This window comes from Seriola lalandi, unplaced genomic scaffold (genome assembly GCF_002814215.2).
Source record: "Seriola lalandi dorsalis isolate HSWRI2012SDOR001 ecotype SW California unplaced genomic scaffold, Sedor1 jcf7180002053930, whole genome shotgun sequence".
NCBI classification, from domain to species: domain Eukaryota; kingdom Metazoa; phylum Chordata; class Actinopteri; order Carangiformes; family Carangidae; genus Seriola; species Seriola lalandi.
The window spans coordinates 4,198-20,831 of NW_019524483.1; the positions used below are offsets into that span (position 1 = coordinate 4,198).

The window sequence follows — 16,634 nt, forward strand, 5'->3', positions numbered from 1 at the left end:
GGCATTAAAGGTCATTAAAAAAAGTCATAATATGTTAAGGCATAAAAATGTCACAGTAAAGCAAGGCATAAAAAGTAATAAAAACATCATAGTATAATAAGGAATAAAATTTCATAAAAACATCATCATAATGTAATGCATAAAGATTGATGAAAAAAGTCATAGTATAGTAAGGCATTAAAGGTCATTTAAGAAGTCATCGTATGTTAAGGCATAAAAACATCATAGTATAGCAAGGCATAAAAAAATCATAAAAATGTCATAGTATGGTAATGAATAAAATTTCATTAAAAAAACAATCAATAAAAATTGATGAAAATTGATGAAAAAAAGTCATAGTATAGTAAGGCACAAAATATAAAATTGTCATAGTATAATAAGGTATAAAAAGTCATGAAAAGTCAAAGTAAAATAAGGCATAAAAAGTTATTTTAAAAAGTCTTAAAATAGTAAGGCATAAAAAGGCATGAAAAGGTAAAATAAGGAATAAAAAGTCATAAAAACATGATCATAATAAAAAGGCATAAAAATGTCTTAGTAAAGGAATAAAATGTTATAAAAACATGATCATAATGTAAGGCATAAAAAGTCATGAAAATGTCAAAGTATAATATGGCATAAAAAGTAATAAAAAAAGCCATAGTACAATAAGGCATGAAATTAATAAAAATGTCATAGTATAGTAGGCATAAAAATGTTATAGTATCGTGCTAGCAACCTGACTGCTAGCCCGCAGAAGACAGGGTTAGCTTTCTAGTTAACGCTAGTTGACATGGTTAAATAACAGTCAATCAGTTGGCATTTTTCTGGTGACGTAAGGCACCACTGTGATATTCTCACGTGATGTGAGCCTTTGGATATTACCCCGCCCTTTTAGGCAATCAAATGCTAGCATGCCTAAATCGGTTGTGTTGGAGATGTAGACTCAGGGAGTGCACATGTGAATGATCTGACTTCACTAATGTGAACGAGGTCACTCAAATATTGGTATGGAAAATTCTGTCCTCCCAAAATATTGGTAGGAACATGTTAAATACATGTTTTAGATGTTTCTTGAAGCTTAGAAAGTATTACAATAAAACACACGAGATGTCTTTATCTTGATTTTGTAAATAGTAGGCGTATAGGCTAATAGTTATAAGCAGTAAGCAACAATCACCGTCATTGCAGATAGCAAACAAGGAATTATAATACAGCCTGATCAATCTCAACAGGGCTGCCGGCTTCTGTGCAGTCCAGCCACACCGGTCTCTGAGAATTTGTGCCTCCTCTCCAGGTACAACAATTGTAAAATGCAATCATCAACTTACAATAAATAAAAAATAACATTTAAAAAAATCTCAGAGTGAACCGTAATGGCGGCTTCTGGCATGAGAGTACGCGCAGTCTCCAGATGCAGCTGTGTGCCATAGGTATGGGCATGTGTGGCAGTGGCGTCTGGCGGTGCCACATCGATTTAAATGTTTTTATTTCTGTGTTCAATGCCTAATTTAACAACATGGAAAAACGTTAATTGGCAATTGGATAGTTACCTATCCTTCTGTATTCCCTGTGAAGTCTTTTTACTTCACTAGGCCTACATTTATCTGAGTTTTAGCCTTCAATAAATAAAAACTACCGAACAGCTTCAAAGCGAATGAATCCATATTCCCTGTAGGAATGACAGGACTTTACACCACACACTGACTTGTAATTTCTTAAAAGTATTTATTGAAATTGTACAATCCTGTTATAACCCCGTTTTATGACATCTCCCATGCAGAACTGTGATGAGAAAAACTGTAAATATGTCTTGAAATTCACATTTTAGCAATTTCTTAACTGACCTTCCCTTCCTGAAAACCTTATAAGCCCCAAAAAATAGAATCTATAAAAGGCAAATCTCTCATAACTTTGCTGTATTTTCCTTTTTTCACATCATCATCCCCCCTTTCCCTCCCCCCCCAAAAAGCCTGAAAACTAATCACACACAACATAAAATTTTAACTGCAGTACAGATCTTAAGTTTTCATGGTTGCTTAAATGGAAAAATCTTCAGTTAAACACTCTCCCCATTCAAACTGCCAAGAAAAAGTGGGATCTGTCCCACACCAGATCCAGGACCAGATTAAATCTTATTGTTCTTCAGGGTAGCACATGAACAACCACGGTAGACGAGATACGTTCTACTTGACCCATGAGTTAAATCTACCACCAGAATTTTAGGATTTCTGTTTTCACTCTACATGTAAACAATTTGTCAGTGCACATTCACTGTATAGGGTTTTCACTTAAAATATCAGGTGGTAAATTGAACACAGTGGATTTTAGGATGAAGTAACATCAACAGAATAGAATAAAACCTTAACTAAAAGGTGGGAAGTTGACTCAAACCAAACTCAGATTTATTATCTAAAGAGTAATTAAGAGGTGATTTGGATACAGGTACATTCACTACGCTCAGCGTGGCATTTTGCATTGAGAATGATGACAATTCCTCAATGGTGTAAGAATCAAACATCAAGTAGATTAATGTCTCAAACCCTATTTTAAAGATTTATTTTACAGATTTATTAATTTGTCACAAACATGAATGCGCCATAATAATGCATTTTCTTTGACAGGTTAACTTAAAAACCATTTTATTTGTAAAGAGAGGGAGTCAGAGACCAGTTCAATTGCATAGCAATTTAATCCATGTCCAATAAGGACTCTTTCCCTGTCACAGGGAGAGGCCCTGTGGTCACTCTCAATCAGCGTTTTAAATCGACCAAGACAATATCAATAAAACTATTGATAACCGCTCACTATCTCTAATAGTGACCATATTCAACAGGCATCGTAGGGTCTTAAAAGAAGCCGTTCCTACACACCATGACTAAATGTCCACTGTACGTCCCCCATTCTAAACCACCAAATTACAGTAAATACAAGATGGGCAGTTTACTTAACAATCAAATCCAAGGTTTGTTTTGTGTCAAGTCAAAGGCTTCCAGGCTCATGTTGGGTAGGTGGTACAGAGAATCTTGTTGAAACGGAAAAAGAAAAAAACATGAGAAACATGCATGGGGTAGGCTTTCCTAATGCCACATACTGAGTGTGCACACAGACAGGCACAAACGCAGATCTCTAATGAGAACCCTCCCAGCTCATGCAGCACAATGCATCTGATCAGGCCCATGGGGCATTTTTGTCAAAAGCAAAGTGCTACATGAGGAGCAAGGGCTTCCCGTTGAGATGCAGCCTATACAGACACCAGTCTCCATTGCAGGAGAGGGTTTCTACTACACATCACAATCTCTATCCACAGTTTGGAGTTCAGTCTCGGAATGTCAACAGCAGCACGTTTTGTCTCTCTCTGTCCTTTCGCATCCCTCCCTCTGTCACTGCAGGTCTCGGTCTTCAAGGTACCTATACTCAAAGGTGAACCCCTCCTTCTTCCTCTGGCCCCATTTCTCATAGTCAAAGTAAATGTAAGTGCCCTGGAGGAACAGCAGAGCGGAGAGAGCAATCATTAATAATCCAAAACGGAATACAACAAACAGACTATCTTCAGGTACTATGGAAATGAACTGTGGTAAAGCTGCACCTGTTCAAACTCGTCAGTGATAGTCTTGGGCTCCTCGTGCCTCTGGAACCACATCATGTACTTGGTGTGAAACCTCCATGACTGTTTCTTCAGAGCCTTGGCAGACAGATACTGAGCCTTGGTGCCCTGAGAGAAGGAGGTCAGAGAAACCATTAAGCTTACAACCATGACTTAAATACATCATGAAGAAGAGAGAAATGGCAGAAGGGGGGGGGGGACTGAAAGGTTTACTGGGAGTAAATATGGAGTGGGGGAGTTGACTGAGTGCATGGTTACCTCCAGGTAGTAGAAGATGAAAAAGAGAGTTTCTGTGGACAGTCTCTGGTAGAACTCTATGGAATCAGAGTGGTGCGGTGGTATCTGATGATGGAATGGCAAGGTGGGACACGGGTTCCTCATCAGGTATTGTCTGTAGGACAGAAGCATGAACATTTACAAATCCACATACAATAGATCATGGCAATTTCTTAGCAATTGATACTCTAACAGGTGTAAGTTGTGTGCTTGTTGAAGGCTATTTTCAGCCACAGATTTGGTGTGCTAGTAAGAATTTACAGCAACAGGATGGTGTGTGTGTGTGTGTGTGTGTGTGTGTGTGTGTGTGGGACTGACTATAAATATACTACTATGTCTGTTCATAATTACAAAGCATGTCACTCATGCAACAGTGTACCTCATTGATGTGGAATGAACTAGATCAGGCTTTTGCTACACTTACAATGCTTGGTAATATAATGAATTAATAGCTGGTTTTGGTCTTTTTGTGTGATTTGATGACAAGAAAAATATAAAATATCAGACTTAATTTTGTGTAGATCATGTAATAGAGAATTTCAGTTTTTCATGAAACAGCAAAAAATAAAGTCTTTATACCAGGATTAAAAGTATATTATTAACTAATCATCAATTTACTGTCATTAATAAATTGTTAAAATGAATTTGTGAAATTATTGTAAAACTGATTTCAAGCCAATAAACAAGTGTTTGTGTCTGTATCTGTCCTAAGTCATAAAACCATGTAAGATGCGTTATAAATGGGTGTAAAAACTGTGATGGCTTTACCTGATCCTCTCAGAGTCTGAGGGGTGTGGCATATGTGTCCAGGCGGACTCTTGCATGGCCTGCTGATAGAGCTGGTCTTTGGGGAGAGGGGTGGGGCCCAGTGGACAGACCCCAAGCGATGGGGGGATGCTGACTTCCGACACGGACGGCTGAGGGGCGGCAGGTGTGCCGGGTGCCGCAGATGAACCAGAGAAGATGTCTACAGGATGAAGAAAAAGTGAAGAACTGTGTCAGTTACACAAATATAGACCACAGCTCCACTTCATACTAATTTCCCAATATCTCAATGTCTTTTCTTTCTTGATAAAGTAAATCTTTTATGCTCTGACTTCTTCTACGGAGCACTTTTCTACTTGCAAAGATTTGCAACACCTGAGCATTTGACTAAGTGTAGCGAAGAAACTGATGAATAATTTAGTCCAGAAAAAGTATAAAACAATAATAAAAGTTCAACCAAAAACAGAAAAAGCAAAACAATGATATGACAGTGAGAGATGCAACCAGCTGTTTAGTGAAAAACTTACTGAAAAAGTTGAAATCAATTTTCTGTCAGTTGACTAACTGGTTAATAATTCAACATTATAGCGTGTTTTCACCCTACTCACTATGAGCTGCTTGTAACGTTTGCAGTTATAGCATCATCTACTACTACAGTTGTTACAAGTTGCTTTGGAGTAAATACACTTCGTTTTCAGTAGCTGGCACGTGCTCAGCATACAGTGATAGGAGGTTTACACTGTGAAATAAATAGCTGACAATTCTTCAGTAAATTCATGTAGAAATAATGCCTGACCATTCCGACCTCTGTCTGTCAGGTGCAGGTTGGGAATCTCTCCATCTAGGCTTGATCCCAGTGCTGCTCTCTCAGCCATCGCCTTCAGAGAACTGAGAGGCTCAGGAGCCTGGGGAGGGAAACAACATTATATTAAGTATAATTATGTTGAAAAGGAATACCAGTGCAGGAAAATGAATTACGAAAACAAACTATTATTACAACTGCTACATGGACCTGCAACAAACTAAAACGCTCAGAGATGTCTTTATGCAGCCATGGTTATGAACAGTGACCTGCACTGGGTACACTAAGTAATGTGTTCCAAAACAGTCAAAGCATTTTCTATCACAGTTAATGTATGCTTGCAGGCTGCCTTAGGCTTTAGATTTTACACTGTCCAATGCTGTCTTTTTTGGATATGTTCTTTAGTAAACCAAAAAAATCTTCACATCACATAATTTCTGTCTAAGTGTGCCATTAGGTACATGCAGGCTTCTTTGTTTGGTATAAATGTGGCTGAGGTTTCTCATAATCTCAAGTTTTGTTTTCTCAGACAATCTCTTGGTGCAGTAAGCTCAAGAAGCCGCTGCTACACCTGAGTGTAATCTAACTGGTTCTCACTGCAAATTCTGGTTACTCGATTAGATAATTAGGTGACTGACACAAGCCTATGACTAAGTTAGTCGACATGTCATAACTCAACCTTGCTAGCTCGGTTCACCTTGAGGCCCTCAGAGGCCTGTGTGTAGGAGTGGGGCCCATTGAGAAGACTCCCTCCTCCAGGTGTGCTGTCTGAGAATGAGGGGGACGGAGAGCTGGGAGGCAGGGTAATGGAGCTGATTAAACTGGGACCATTGTCCATCCTGCACCAGGTATAGTGGAAACAACAGTAAGACAAAGTTAAGTTCTGTCATAAAAGAACAAGAAGAAACCTCAAGTTTCAGGAGACAGACATTAAATAACTTACGGCTGACTGGTTGAGGAACTGAGAGATGAGGGTTGGCTGCTTTGCGACTGGCTCGGTGTGCTTAGAGCTGATTCTGTGGAGCTCTCTGCTACTACAGCACTGTAACCTGCGGACAGACGACAGGAAGAACTGGAAAAAAAACTCTTTATAAAGAGAAGACAATGTTGACTTTAACAGATAAGTAAGTAGGCACATAATCCCGATCTTAACAAGTTAACATACTTGTGCTTCCATTTTGCTTGAGTCCACTTGGTGGTCTAGCAGGAGCAGCATTCACCCCTACTCCTCCAACCACGCCGACGTTCCCTCCATTTCCTCCCATCATGCCAACTACACTGGAGGTAGTGCTGACAGAACTTGGGGGCACCTGTGAGGCACCAGGGGCCACACTTTGGCCAGGAACCAGACCCAGAATACTCCCACTCAGAGAGCTGTGAGCCGGACTGGAACCGAGTAAACCAAGCCCTGTCCCCGCCCCGTTGGTAGTGACTCCACTGGAGCCAGAGGTGGGAATGGAAGTGCTGCTCTCTACTGAAATGCTGGACTGGGTGGTGCTGCTCAGACCCAAGCCTCCTGATGCTGCTGCCTGAGCGTAAGGGGCAGGTGTGGAACCCGAAAGGAGCCCTGCCATTGTGTTTAGAGGTGTGGGGTGGCCACCCAGCCCTAAACCAGGCATTTGGTTGGCACTGCTGGTCCCTGTCATGCCACCTTTGCTCAATCCCAGCCCTAGCCCGATTCCCAAACTGGATGCTGGGGTGGGCCCGGATGTGGGCTGAGACTGAGAGTTGGGAACTGATAAACTGGGTGTGCTGGGTGTAAGTAGAGAGGGGGCAGTGGAGGCTGGGAGTAGGGGGTTGCTGGGTGGGCTGGGGGTGTTGTTTGAGGGGACAGAAGGTTTTGTCTGAGTTGGCTGCTGCTGTTGTTGCTGCGGTTGGTTTGGTGGCTGAGGTTGTTGCTGCTGTTGTGCAGGTTGATGTTGATGTTGCTGCACCGCACTGCTGAAGCTTCCTATTAGACTGCTGCTCGTGGGGACTGGAGGAATGCCTCCGACAACACTCGCCATGGACACAAGGGAGGAGGATGAGGAGGACCCAGAGGTGGTGGAGGAAGAGAAAGAAGATAGCAAGGATGGGGTGCCATTCTTCACAGGTGACTGAAAATGACATAGCGCCAGGGAGAGGCATGTCAGACAAAAACTGTGCAGAAGTCAACTAAGGTTGTACAAATTGCATTAGGAGCAAAGTTTACTGTAAACTATGGAGGCCCATATATGCAGGAGATGGTACAAACTAAATCAGAAGTCTCCAACCATGGTCCCACAGAGAAACTTATTCCATTTCAGTGCCTGAGAGGCCAAGACCCTTCAGCCACCGTAACTCTTCAGGACCAAGGGTGAAGAGCGCTTCACTAAACTTTTCATCTACTGACACAGCACAGATGAGAACCTCTCACCTGACTAACTTCACTGTCTGTCGACCGTCCCCTTTTCTTATCGTCCTCTGAGTTCTCCTATAGGAGGAGATACCTTGATATGACATTCCACTTCTGAAACGTTGATGCAGCAAACTAGCCAGTGGATTACAACACAATGGGGCTTGTAGAAGGGTTATATTAATGCAAACTTAAGAGAAGGAATATGTGCAAAATTTATGATTTCTACCCACCATTCCTTTAACATTTTATGAAACAAAGACAAGAACTTACAGCAGTGCAAGTGGCCGGGGATGGAGGGATGGGTGAAGAGGAGGTGGTGGAAGTGGGAGTGCTGCTGGAGTGGAGATACATCTCATCTTCCACATTTCCCTGACCTGACGGAGAAGTTGCAACTAATGCTGCAGCTACAAGTAAAAGATGAGACAGAAACAAGTGTCAAATGTCATTATATCATAACACCATCTTAACACTCCACAGTGCTGTACTCACGGATGTCTTCCAGGTCTAAGTCATCATACAGGAATTCGTTCTCCTCAAAGTCTGGGTCTTGGGACGAATCAATGTAGTATTCAACATCATCCTTGATCTTCTGGATTGCATCCACTGGCACAGAGTCATTGTCCAGCATTCGTAAAATGGTCTCCAACATACGAATGTGGAATCTATGCCTCTCAATCAACCGCTTGAGCTCTTCAATACGGTCTTGCTTCTACATGACAGAAAGAAGACAAATATGAGGTTTATGAAAAATATATTAGCAGAAGTTTTATGACACTACAATACACTGGATATTGGAGGGGAAAACGATTTTTATAAGTGACAAAAAATACAAAATCCTTGAAAAGGAAGAGATGGGGGAACTTACCTCTTTATCACCCTTCTTCTTTCTCGTCTGTACTGAAAGAGATTCCACCTCACTTTCAAACTGATCCACCTGCATATTTAGAGTGTCTATCGTATTCTGCAGGTGAGGGAAAGATCAGAAAAAGGCTGTTAATAGATTTATTCAAATTTTCATCCTAAAACAGATTCTTAATTATAGGCCTTAATAAGACTCAATTGATAAGTTCTTAATAGTTTATTTAACTAATTCCTTCACTAATTTAATTTGTTTTGTTTTCATTCTAAAGTTGTGTGCTTCTCCTTTGCTTTTGGCATAAAATATCTTTAGGCAATAAAAACATCGATGGTGTATTACTGTTAGCCACTGTCCCGTTTCCTCCTTTTCCCTCTGAGCTGGATCCACTTTCTGAGCGAGCCCCAAGCCTTCTTTAGAGTATGCTTTTGTTTTTGTTTCACGTTCCACCACCTTAAATCGCTCCATTTGCTAAGGCAAGAAAAATCACATAAGCCTTATTTAGTTACACGTGCTGATGCAAAGACATCATGAATTTATACTTTGCACCACCTCGAAAAAATTATTTAAAAGGAAAAAGGAGACAATAAAGAGCCATACCGTCTCTATAAGTTTGCGGTTCTCGACTAGCTGCCTTTTGTCTTTGATCTCGTTTGAGGCCACCCATGTTTTTATCTGGTCTCTCAATCGCTGGGAAGAGCACAGGCGATGAAAATATTAAAACATATTTCCCACTTCAGATAAGCACACTGTTGATCAAGAGTGTAGATAAATATAATAATAATAATAAAATCAAAATGTGTTTGTTAACTTACCTGTAGTTTTTTAATCTCTTTCTTGAGGTCAGCCTCATATTTTTCCTTCTGATTTGCATTGGCTGCATTGTGGAGCTAAAATGTATGCAAACAAATGAGATATTATAAGTTTTGCCACCGATGGTTTTTGAAATACAGCTTTGACAAATTCAAGATGTGAACGTATTTTACCTTTTGCCAGATATCTTCAAACTGTTCTACGCCTTCAGCTACTTTTTTCAAACATCTATCGATCTCACCTGTGAAGATAAAAGATGTGGTCCAACACCACTGTATATAAATCTGTGCAAAACCAAGTCCTTCACAACTTGTTAAAGAAATAAACAAACTAACGCACTAGTAGATGAAGTCAGTCTGAGTCTGTGTGCAAGATGCCAGTGGGATGGATCTTGTGCAACATTACTGACAGTTTCACCAACAGTCTTACCTTGAAGTTTTCTCTTGTCAGCCATGGCTCTGACTACGACAATGTCCACATTCCGTCTGTCACAAAGTTAGCTGTGTAAAGAAAACAAGACGTGTATCAAAGATAATTCAACAACATACAAATCCCTTCAACAGAGCCATCAGTACATCGGCATCTAGAGAGGGGAACTGACGTTGACTCCAGCTAGCTGGTCGGTTACCGTTAGCTGCACAAATAATATCAGGATTTAAAGACATTTTCAGCCACAATTCCGTGTGACCGTTTGTCTATCGTTAAATTTCCGTGACCGCAGCTGATCTTGCTAATGTTACCGATATAACTGACATGATTGTCAGCTAAAATTAGCCACCTAGCCAGCTAACGTTACTGAGCTAACATTAAGACGAGCCAGTTGCTTAGCTCGTGCACCTCGCTCGATTACTAACTAGCCCGTATCAAAACAAGTACAACGGAGCATGTTGATGGTTGGAATTCATATTCATGCATCATTATTTTGGGGTCCAGTATAGCTTTTATATGGTGGTTTTACGTTGTGAAAGTCACAATATATCAGAATCCGTTCAAATCGTTAACCTGCTAGCTAATGTGGCTAACTGTCTGGCTAGCTAATGTATAAAATGCTAGCTAGCAGCTTAGCTAGCCAAATTTAGGAAAAAGGGAAACTGGGTCAACCCGAGCATCTAGATTTATACTTGATTACGACATTTACCTAGGGTATGGACTTTCGTTTGTCTTTTTTCAAATACAGCCAGAACTAATTCCAGAAAGTCTTCTTTACTTCCAAATTGTGTTTTCTTTTCGACAAGCTCGCTCACTGTAATGTAGTTGAAGATGGACGGTAGCTAAAATCCCACCTCCGCGTTCAGAGCCCGCCCTAAATCCAATCTTCGAGATCTGATTGGGCAGAACTCACGCCTGTCAATGAGACGCATCCGCTGGAATGGGGACCAGTCATTGGCTCAGCGGTGCGATGAATTTTGATTGACACAAAACCAAAGCTGCATCTGAAGTCACACATTTACAATACTGATTTTGTGCAACATTTCTATGTAGTTAACCTTTAATTCCTAAAGTCACTATATGGATATTGCTATAGATTACTTACTTACTTTAGATAGATATTCGATCATTCATGGTAACAAGAGTAAGAAACTGATCTCCATGACAACTGAGCTAACTCCACCCTCTGCAGAAGACTGTGAGATGAGGCTAAAAGCTCAAAAAAAAATAATAAGCAAACTTTGATTTAAGATTTTTTTTTTTTTGGCAAATAAAAGAAACTCTATTTACAAACACTGATTTTCATTTCTACCTCAAACTGAAACTTGAACTACTATATTGTACTGTACATGATAAAATCTCACATGACCAACTTTGCCATCAGTAATTAAAGTTGAAACTGTTGATTCAGCTGTGAACATGAATAAAAGTAGTAAAATCTTTGTCTGGTTCTGGTCCACATCAGCAAACATAATAAAAATCCACACACCAATCTTTGCTGAACACTTCTAAAACCATAAAAAGTAAAGAAAATGTATAACTTTAAAACTTAAGAATAAAAACAAACATTTCATAGTACAGCCTAATAACCAAATAGCAGTTTGTAATACTTTAATACTGATAATGACTCTGCTTACTGAGGTAAAATCATGAACCATGAAATCATCAATAATATAAACAATGTATTATGGAAGCCATTACGTTTTCTGCCCTAATTTAAATGTGTCTGGGTTGCCAGATCTTTACCAAACAAAGCTGCCCACGACAGTGTGCACAATTTGCCATTGGTCATAATTATGTGATGTCATCAAATCTTGTTACAAACCATGAATACAGAAAATAATATGTACAAAATACAGGTATATATGTACTAGGTAATTAACATTTAATTTTACCTTACATGAACTAAAGTCTGTTGACAATATTCAAGTAAAACTACAAACAGTGCAAAACCTGGCTTAACAGAGGCAGCCTACAGTATCTACTGAACAATTAAAGACACTGGGTGCTCCTTTGTTATCATCGCATCCAGGGCAGTGCAATGATCAGTGAGACAGAGAGGTTGGGCTGGGCATTTCTCCAAACTGTGTGTCTGCCAACACTGACATGTCTGGTTCAGTCTGGGTAAAAAAGCAGAAAATCAGTTAACATAAAATCTATTATTCTATATTGTCAGATATCGGAATGTTCACCTTAATGAGACTTATTAAACCACCCATTCATGAATCCACAGCTATATGTTCATCCAAATCACACATAAACATAAAAAAACGTATAACATTTATGTATATATATATATATATATATGTTATAAACACATTTGCATGGACAACAGCAGTCTGGCAGAGTCTTTCACCTACCTGTGGGTCTTTATCCTTTTCTTGCCTTGGAATTCGATGCCTTCTCCTCTTTGGTCCAGCAGCATGATGCAACACTGCAGACGATGTGGAACCAGACAGGCCATTGAGACGCTCATCCTCCCCTCCGGCAGCAGCATCTAAATGGGCTCCAGGCTCATCCTGAAACAACAGGCAAAAAATTTAGCTGTACATAACGAGCTTGAGCACATTTATTTATTATGGTGCATCAAATAAAGAGGCGGACAGGCTAGTTCACAGTAATTATAAGGTTGGATTAGCAGTCAGGCAAAGTGGGTAACAGACCTTGACCCATGGTCAATTTGTTTCAATTTGTTTCAATCAATGTGATTTATTTTGAATTTGATAGGGAATTTTCACCACTTACAAGGTGGGTCCTGCCTTATTAGCTAATTTTATGGTAATCTTAGATCAATTTAGTTCTGAGATCATAATTATTTTAGTCTATATTTTGCACAGTCAATAGCTAATTTGGCCTAGGGACTTCTTCAGAGCTTCATCTGGTAATGGTTAATTGCTATAGTAAAAAAATCATTAATATAGTTTTGTAAGGCTTGGATTGTAGTGGTAACTAGTAGTAGTAGTGGTGAGTAGGGGCTACTACCGCACAGGTCTCTCAGGTCATCAGGTGATGTCAGGTCAATCTATTTGGTAAATCTATTGTCACTGTGCCAACTGAATATTCGTGTATATGGGGATAAAACTAATAGTTAGTTCATATCAATCATTTTCATGCCAATGCATGTGGATGTAAATGTTGTGCGGCTGTTGGCATATGGAAATGTACACATGGAGTGATGTCAGAGACGACCAGCGACATCTCATTTTTTAACAACTCAAGAGTCCATTTTCTTCCTTTTTTTAAATATACCACAAATCTCCACCTATCTTTCTATTTCTCACCTCAAGCATTATAGTGAGCTGGGCATTTCTGTAATCATCCCCATGAGCATCTAAAGTCTTCATGAGAAACCTGTAAGGATTAACGGGACACTCAGATGAGCCATTGCGTGGGAATCTTCTCAGAAATGTAGTTCAGAAATGTAGTTATTGTAATCAAGTTTTATACCTTCTTTCTTTCTTCAAGCGTCGTGTAATTCTTTGTACTTGGTGAAGGCGGCCTAGCATCTTCTGATTGACCTGACAATAACACATAACACATGAGGTGATTACAAATGCACTGATATATATCATAACATCAACAAAATAATCAGAAACATGGTCTAAAAATAATTATATGGTGACAGTATGAGCTCATGTGGATTTAAACATTTAAAAAAAAAAATATGTAAGTCCATACCTAGATATGATGTGAGAAGTCAGGCACTAAATGTTTTTAAACCCAATATAATCCATATTGAAATACAGTGAGGAAGTGTGTGCAAAATAACCCACATACTGCATATGCACATATATGCAAGCTCACACACACGCACACCTGTTCAATTTCCTTACACCTCCTACTCAGAGCCAGATATTTCCTCTTATCTAGAGCTCTTCTGTCTTCGTCCTCTTGCACTGTGCTCTCAAGCAGCTCACTGCCTCCTGGGCCCAGCTCCACCTGCAGAAAAACAATTTTGTGTGGTTTGTGTGTTGTGGTCAGCTCTCTGTGTCAGTGCTTTCACTATTGTGTTTCAAATGGAACAGCTAAAACAAAAAGGAAATTTCAGTTGTTGAATCAATCATAAGCAGATACTTTCTTCACCCACTAAGCTACATAGATGTGACCGCACCTTTACACTCTGAATTCAAATATTCCTTCCTCCTTCCTTAACGCTAATAGAATTACAAATGTCTGTCACAAATTCAAGATAAGATTCTGACTTTGCATGCATAGATAATGTTTAAGGCATATTTAACTGAGAAGCTCGATTCAGGGTGTGATTGTAGCTTCTTTCTTCAAACACAATGCTTCTCAGACCGATTTAAATACATTATTTTAGTGTTGAAGCTAAGATGTGGTGTTAAAACTGGTAATATTAGTGACTTGGTACAGTGAGTAAAAAGACAAAATATTTTCTTGTTACTTTAGTGGCACAGCAAGCACTGGCTAGGTGTTGCTGCTTACCTGCATCAACATTACTATTACCACCATTACGATGTTCATTAACATTACCTCTCCAGGTCCCAGCTCCACACCGCCTGGCTCCAGCTCTGCCTCCAGGATATGTCCTCCAAACAGAGGAGGCAGGGCCAAACCAGAGAAATCCTCCATCATCTGGACAGGAAGAGCGAAAAGATCATCTGTTTTTGTTGCTGTAAACATTTCTACACAACAGTTTAGGTACAAGCAGCATGTGTAGGTAGAAGTTCACTATACCTCTGGTGCAGCAAAGACATAAAACAGACAGAAAAATGTGACCAGTTCATTATATTTATGACGGACAAACACTACCCATAACAGTGGCTTTAGCCATGTAAGTGTAAAGAACATATTTCTGTGCTTTTACAAAAAACACAGGAGGTTTGAAAATTGAAGTCATCGTTTTCGATTATGCAGCTTGTGATCGACATCAACATAAATGACGTTTTGAGTAAATTCGACTAATACTGAAAATAATCGTTAGATAAGGTTCTGGTATCATCAGTGGCTAACTATCATACTAAACAACAAGCTATCAATGTATCCATACTTACATTTCTGAATCTATCAACAGTGCAGCCTGAGTCCCGGTTTTAAAACTCCACTGCAAACTGTCTGAGTATGAGTTTGTGGTCTACACAGCCAGGTTAGCTATGAGCCTGTATTAACATAACATATGCTGGCTGAACTCAAACGTAAAGCAACGCAAGGGCAGCTCTTCTTTCTCACTCTCCTCGATAAACTGATGTTTATGTGCGACGTGCGTCGCAGAAAAAACACGTCGGTTAGTAGGTACTACATTTCCCATGAGCATCCGGTCGGTTCAACTACACCAGACAACATGGCGGGTATGTGAATATTGTGTCATCTTTTGTACACCTAAACGGTGAAAGTAGTTTTAATGCGTCCTCCACATAACATAAATAAATACTTAGAATAATCGAACTTACGTCAAGTTTGTGTCAGAATTACTTTAACACAATGATATCCATTCGAAATAAAACGAAAATTGTGACCTTGGATGTGTTGCTAACGGTGGCTAACGTTAGCTAACCGTAGGCTGATAGTCTGCTGTGGAGGAATCTAACCTGCCTGGGTTTGTGGGGGTTTTTCTACAGGAATCGGAGCTTTCCTGAAGAATGCATGGAATAAAGAGCCTGTCATCCTGGCCTCCTGTGCGATTGGAGTGATCGGTTAGTAACTCCCCGTTTACATTTAATCTAGCTCAGAAATGTGTGAGAGACAGAGCACAACATTGTACAACTTGCTTCAGAAATACTGTACTTAATTATGACTATAGCAACAAATCAACATTTAACATTTAACATGAAAAGAGAGAATAACCGATATCCCAAATATTGGACCCCTAAGATTCCACTGGCATATGTTTACTTCACATCAGTTGTCTTGTGATTATTCTCATTTAATTAGCTTAACTTTACCTTAACCAGTAACTTTTTGTTAACTGACCACTGAAGATACAATGTCCTGCAAGTGTAGTTAATGTTTTGAGTGTTAAGTTAAAATAATGTTGTGTTTTCTCAGGTGTTGCTATTCCATTCATCAGCCCCATCACAAAGTATACAGGAATGATCAATTCAGCTGTGCCATACAACTACCCAGGTAAACACTGTTGTCATGTTACAGCAGGTTGTCTTAAGTGTCACATTTCTGATGCAAGTGCAACAACACTGAGTGTTCCAGCTGTCCAAACTAATAGCTGTACATGCTCAGGCAATTATTAACACTTCTCTTTTTTTCCTAATGCAGTTCCTGTGCGAGATGATGGAAACATGCCTGATGTCCCTGCACATCCATCTGAACCCAAAGGAAATAACCTGGAATGGCTTAAAAATCTGTAACTTCACATTCTCACAATCGACACCTGTGCTATTCCTCTTGTTCATATCCGTCTACATAGCTGTTCCACTTATCGATGTCCCACAATAAAGACTGTCTATTTAATTCTACTTATGTGCCATATTGTTTTGTTTGGATACATTCAATACATTTGGATGGAATGCACGTTTTATAACTTTATAAAACCACATGAAGATGTCAGACAGTTTTCTTCATCTAATTGCCTTAGTTGAACTAGGCTTAAGTTTAGCGCCTCCAGTCTTTTAAGTATTTTGTTAATTTGGATTGGGCTGTTGGAATTTGAACATGAAGCTAAAATGTAATTTTTTTTTATTTGTCTCTTAGAGTAAACCCTAAAATAACCTAAACTTCACTTTTAAAGAAGTTTGGATGAAATCTTTTTTGACTT

At 39.5% G+C, this 16,634-nt stretch overlaps 3 protein-coding genes across 5 annotated transcripts; 1 reads left to right on the top strand and 2 right to left on the bottom strand.

The window, feature by feature from the left end:
* Positions 1-2,652: 2,652 nt before the first annotated feature.
* cnot3a (CCR4-NOT transcription complex, subunit 3a) lies at positions 2,653-10,772 on the bottom strand. Of its 3 annotated transcripts, none has more exons than XM_023402362.2 (18): positions 10,614-10,772; positions 9,905-9,975; positions 9,649-9,716; positions 9,478-9,552; positions 9,263-9,352; positions 9,005-9,133; positions 8,672-8,767; positions 8,296-8,515; positions 8,077-8,210; positions 7,825-7,881; positions 6,595-7,525; positions 6,373-6,478; positions 6,127-6,268; positions 5,433-5,532; positions 4,631-4,829; positions 3,845-3,977; positions 3,569-3,694; positions 2,653-3,461 (listed from the first exon to the last, which is right to left on the bottom strand). In XM_023402362.2, exons 2-18 carry the CDS (start codon positions 9,927-9,929, stop codon positions 3,363-3,365), a joined length of 2,730 nt encoding a protein of 909 aa, XP_023258130.1. In that variant the 5' UTR covers positions 9,930-9,975; positions 10,614-10,772; the 3' UTR covers positions 2,653-3,362. The 3 variants fall into 3 exon arrangements, with proteins under 3 accessions (XP_023258130.1, XP_023258129.1, XP_023258131.1); XM_023402361.2 differs by having other exon boundaries at positions 5,424-5,532; XM_023402363.2 differs by lacking the exon at positions 7,825-7,881 and having other exon boundaries at positions 5,424-5,532.
* Positions 10,773-11,144: 372 nt separating this feature from the next.
* On the bottom strand, positions 11,145-15,117 carry tfpt (TCF3 (E2A) fusion partner). The gene is made up of 7 exons (XM_023402334.2): positions 14,920-15,117; positions 14,399-14,500; positions 13,721-13,843; positions 13,352-13,422; positions 13,186-13,255; positions 12,265-12,423; positions 11,145-12,024 (listed from the first exon to the last, which is right to left on the bottom strand). Exons 2-7 carry the CDS (start codon positions 14,498-14,500, stop codon positions 11,950-11,952), a joined length of 600 nt encoding a protein of 199 aa, XP_023258102.1. The 5' UTR covers positions 14,920-15,117; the 3' UTR covers positions 11,145-11,949.
* On the top strand, positions 15,102-16,335 carry ndufa3 (NADH:ubiquinone oxidoreductase subunit A3). Its single transcript, XM_023402381.2, has 4 exons — positions 15,102-15,213; positions 15,484-15,558; positions 15,911-15,988; positions 16,136-16,335. The coding sequence occupies exons 1-4, from the start codon at positions 15,111-15,113 to the stop codon at positions 16,225-16,227; spliced, it is 348 nt and encodes a 115-aa protein (XP_023258149.2). The 5' UTR covers positions 15,102-15,110; the 3' UTR covers positions 16,228-16,335.
* The last annotated feature ends 299 nt before the right edge of the window (positions 16,336-16,634 follow it).